This window comes from Microtus ochrogaster, chromosome 18 (assembly GCF_000317375.1).
Source record: "Microtus ochrogaster isolate Prairie Vole_2 chromosome 18, MicOch1.0, whole genome shotgun sequence".
NCBI lineage: Eukaryota > Metazoa > Chordata > Mammalia > Rodentia > Cricetidae > Microtus > Microtus ochrogaster.
Genome location: NC_022020.1, coordinates 43,146,382 through 43,151,543, shown reverse-complemented (window position 1 = coordinate 43,151,543; position 5,162 = coordinate 43,146,382). Strand labels below are relative to the sequence as shown.

Below are 5,162 nucleotides of genomic sequence, written 5' to 3'. Positions count from 1 at the left end.
GAGAGAGAGAGAGAGAGAGAGAGAGAGAGAGAGAGAGAGAGAGAGAGAGAGAGAGAGAGCGCTCCACTCTCCGGGCTGGAGTTATGCAAAAGCCAAAAATAGACTCTCGGAGTGCACCCAGACATAATGATTCTGTGCAGCAGAAGGTCACTGTGTCTGCTTTTCCTGCCAACACACCCCTGGCTCTTCATCTATGGCTGCTTTGTGAAGCAAGTGAGCTGTGCCAGGAAGCTGCACTTTGTGGCTGTGAGGCACTATGAGAATTTAGAATCACTTCAATGAGGTTTTGTCAGGGTAGGCTAGAGGAGGGGTTATACACAGCTTGAGAGGAGGAACATCTTTTAGCATCCTTTTGTTTATTGGCCTGAACGCTACTGTAACTCCATTTTAAAGGGGGGGAAAGTCTCTCTGGTTCAGCTACAAGCAATCTCCACATTGCAAATTCTGCCCAAAAAACAAAAAGGTATCTGCCCCATAAGAATTCTGTGTTTCTGAGTAGTGGGATCGTGAACGAGTTTCTCCATGCTTTCTAGAACATACAATATATATAATAAAAGTAAAGCAACAAAACCTAGTTTTACATGTGTATGCATGTTAACATGTATGTGTGACGTACTGGCTTTGTAGGAGCCTAGGCAGTTTGGATGCTCAACTTACTAGACCTGGATGGAGGTGGGGGTTCCTTGGACTTCCCACAGGTCAGGGAACCCTAAGTGCTCTTCGGGCTGAGGAGGGAGAGGGATTTGATTGGGGGAGGGGGAGGGAAATGGGAGGCGGTGGCGGGGAAGAGACGGAAATCTTTAATAAATAAATTTAAAAAAAACATGTATGTGTGAATGTACGGGATATACACATAGGTTTGTCACACAGGTCCAAAGTTGATGCCTCAGTCTCTCACCACTTTGTTTATTGAGACAGGGTCTCCCTCTGAGCCTGGAGCTCACTGATTCCTGTCAACCTAACTAGCCAGCTTTCTCCAGTGATCCCCTGATTCTGTCTTCTGAGTGCTGGATCACAGGCAGCCACCACAGCTGCCAGGCTTGCATGTGGGTTCTGTGGGCCTCTGGTCTTCATTCTTCTACAGCAAGCACTTTATCCAGAGAGCTATCTCCTCAGACCCCAACAAAGCCTATTTTTGGAAAATAAAACTATGCTCTATACTATCCATCTGTTTCTTTGGATTTTTGATATTCAGTTCTGTAAAATGGCATGAATGGACAGCCATTGCCAATGTTCCTGCATCACCCCCTGACCAAGGATTGGTATCCACAGCCATTTCTCCATTATAGATTCCAGAGGGCTGCTGGAAAGAACACACGCACGCATGCACACACACACACACACACACACACACACACACACATACACAACACGCACACCCAGGGAGGCTTCTGGTAACAAGAAAAAAGGCAGTCAGCCATGCACCTCAGTAGTAAGGATAGATCAGGGCCATTTGTTTCAAATAATGAGACCTGAGCCTGTCAGGAGGGAAACTGTCCACTCAAGTCCACCTGAAAACACCATGTTCTTACCCTGATGCACAGGATTCTGAGAGTGGGAAGATCCTGTCTTCCAGATGTGTAGGGATCAAATAAAACATAATAAGTAGAGACAAATGTCTAGAAACCACCCCTGGAGGGATCCCAAGTATCTTTTTCTGAGTTGGAGGGGGAAAGACAAGGTTTGCTTTGCCTGGATTTGAGCTTTGATGACCCTGACTGCTTGTGTGACAAGAGTTCCGTCTGTCAACCCATCCCACGTACTGAGCTCGAACCGTGTGGAGCATGAGGTGACAGAAAGGGCACAGTGGGTGGTGGCACTGTGTCACATCACCTCTGGGTGTAATGCAGTCTGCAAGTTTCCTCATGACTCACGCACACATCTTTGTTCCGTAGCACACAAACGAAAGCCAATGCTAATGTATTTATTATAATACCCATTTGAAAAACAAAGCAAACTAATCATTGCCTGAGCAACTGTTTGAAACTGGCTCAGATGGGTTAGCTTTTCACAGGAAGTTAATCTGTGGTTTTTGAAGTAGATGGTTGCATTACAGGACGTATATGTGGCAGGTTTGGGGAGTGACTGAATGATGCCCCAGAATGGGCAATTTTGCCAGATTCTTTGCTTTCCCTTCCTTTTTTTCCTCCCTGTTTTTAATCTTAGTATCTCTGAATAAAACTGCATAGAGAATAAATTGCTTACAAGAAAAACTAGTTATGAGCAGTTTTAATAATGATTCTAGTAACTTTTAGTGAGTGTCAACAAAGACTTATTGCATCGCTGGTGCAGAGTGGGAGAATCGCTTATCTTCTCTTCAGGTCTGAGCTTCGGAGCCATCATTCTGTCCCCTCATGGAAAGCAGGGCTCCGAAATGTATGTGTGTGTGTGTGTGTGTGTGTGTGTGTGTGTGTGTGTGTGTGTGCGCACATGCTTGTTGTCTTTTTCATAAGCAGGTGTTTATAACTCTCGTGGCCTGTGGACATATGAGTGAGTGTGTGTGCAAATGTATGCAAGTATGCTTGTGTTAAATAGTAACAAGATAATAATGCCACATCTAAGCTACCCTAGTATTTATATTAAATAATGACATGCTGATGTTGGTGGCCCATAATTCTCCATTTTCCATTAACCATCCAGCCAAGTAAACTGTTTTCTGATCTCTCTTAGATGGAAATCCTCTATGAATGTGGAAGCCATTAGCAGAGTAATTGCTGTCTGTTGCCATGACAACCAGCCGCTGCAGTCACCTGCCCGAAGTCTTGCCAGACTGCACCAGCTCAGCCGCGCCGGTGGTGAAGACTGTGGAGGATTGTGGCAGCCTGGTGAATGGGCAGCCACAGTATGTCATGCAAGTCTCAGCCAAGGACGGGCAGTTGCTGTCAACCGTAGTGCGGACTCTTGCCACCCAGAGGTAGTGCCACCGTTAAAATACACAAGTCTGCAATTGATCCAAAGAGCTGTTTGTCAAGTGGAGAATGTTATAGTTAGGATAATTGGTGTTCAGGTCTTTGTGTCTGGGAAGAAAGGTACTGGGAAAAAGAAAAAATAAAAAGGCTATCCATGTTTTATCCACAGCAGCAGGATCATAAAGCTAAAATTCATGTGGCCGCATTCCTCCTAAAGCCACTGTAGAGAGCCAGGCAGGGAAAAACTGCCACGAGATATGGGGCTGCTTGCTGTACATCTGTTATTTTGACACTGCTGTGGCCGGTTTTGTCCTCTTGTCCCCAGCAGCTAACAAAGCTAGCCCTTTGTTAGGACAGAAGGTAGAAGTCACCTGATTTCAGGTGGCGGAGCCAAAGTGATTGGATTTGTGAAATTGAAATAAGGTCTTCAGTAGCCCAGGCTAGCCTCATACTCACTGTGTAGCTGAGGATGGCCCTGAAGGCCTGGTCCTGCCTCCACCTCTTGCATACTGGGATTAGAGGCATGTGCCACCATGCTTGGCTTTGTGGAAACAACTTTTGAAGTAATGTTCCCAGTGTGTATGCCACTTAGCACTACCCAGTGGATATGCCGTCCAGGCTGTTCTCTGGGGGAGTCTCCTTTCTCCATGTAGGGGTCTGTCCTGTCTTCCCCTTCACTCAACAGCCCCATCCCTGCCTCTCCCTCTCCAGGCACACGCCAACCTGTAAACTGCTGTCACAGCTGGTTTCCCTGTGTGAAGAAGAATGGGGTCTCTAAACAGCCTGGAGACCCCTTATTCAGGCCAGTTCCTTGTCCCTAAGGTTTCCTCTTATGCTGCTGTTGCCCATGGCAGATTGGGGGCTACAGACTCCTAGTGTACCATGTACATGGCTTCTCCAGTTTTTTTTTTTCCTCCAGGGGGAAAAAAAAACTTCTAGTTTCCTAGCACCCATACCAGGCAGCTCACGGGCTCCTATAATTCCAGTTGGGGTGGGGGGGCTCTAATACCTTTGGCCTTTCTAGGCACATGTACTCATGTGCATACACACATGCACACACACATATACACACACACACACACTATTAAAAATAACAAAGTCATTCTTTAAAATATGTGTGGCCGTCACAGAAGACAGAAAGAAAAATATATAGTGTATGTTTCCCACTTCTTGGAGAGTTTCCAGCAATTAGCCAGTGCTCAGAACATAAAGAGGTGGTAAATGTCATTGGCCCCCTGTGAACCAAGGATGGATGGCAGTATGTGCACCAGCCATTCTAGCAGGCACCACTTTGCTTAATCGAGAAGAGCAAGCTGGTTGATGTAACTTGAAAACTATGAGTGTCAGTGTAACTGAGAGCTCTGTCTGTGTGTGTGTGTGGGGGTGTCTCTCTTTCAACTACTTCTGGGCCACACATCAGTATACACCAAATCACTGCAGTTTTTCCCTGATAAGATTCAAAACAAACAAAGGAGGCCAAGAGACAAAAGCCAGCTGTCAGCTTCTCACCGTCCTCTCTCCAGAGCCTGGACGGGTCTCCTGGACAAGTGAAAGGGTGATCCTGCCCGCCTCTAACTCTCGTCCATTCTCAGGATCATTTCCAGAAAGGCCTTTGGCGATCAGTAGTGTTTCCATAGCTGTTTCCATTTGGTTCAGAGATAGCACTAAAAAGTAATGGGGCGTGGACCTAGGTTAGCATCCTCTCTGGAGGACTTGGGAGAAAGAAAGCAAAAGTGTGAAAGGAGCCTGGGTTGTCACACACCACGACAACATTCTTTGAAAATGCCAGTCATGGAGGCAGATGGCCCCTCTCGTTGAAAACTGAAGTCATCTTAATTTGATATTTCCATTAGGCTTGCATGGTGAGGTCTGCGTCACTTGATTTTCCGCAGCCTGGGTCATTCTAGGTCCTTCAGATCTAAGCCTCAGCTCCAGACCAACTTTTCTCACTTTTGAGCCCATTTTAGAGATCAGGAGACTAAAGTATGGCGAGAAGAAGTTACTTGTTCACAGCTGTCTGACAAGTAAGCTCCCGAGCTTGGGTTTGAGCCCGGGCAGCCAGATTGCAGAGCTGGAAACCATCGTTGGTACCATGCCCTCTTCAAAAAATAGGAGGGAGTGGCTTTTCCCCTTGAATGCAGAACTCTAGAGGCCACTTTAGTAGGACACATCCACCACTCCCTTGCAGTGTAGTGTCTCCAGCCTCCTAGGGAGTGTCTCCATGAGCTCAGAGGGCACTGTAGTGTCTCCAGC

At 46.6% G+C, this 5,162-nt stretch overlaps 1 protein-coding gene across 1 annotated transcript in view; it reads left to right on the top strand.

Moving 5' to 3' along the window:
• Positions 1-5,162, top strand: part of March3 (membrane associated ring-CH-type finger 3) — a 150,716-nt gene that overhangs the window by 109,848 nt on the left and 35,706 nt on the right. The window contains exon 2 of the mRNA XM_005356123.2: positions 2,671-2,914. Coding sequence (XP_005356180.1) covers positions 2,727-2,914 — 188 coding nt within the window. The 5' untranslated portion in view covers positions 2,671-2,726. The remainder of the gene's footprint in view (positions 1-2,670; positions 2,915-5,162) is intronic.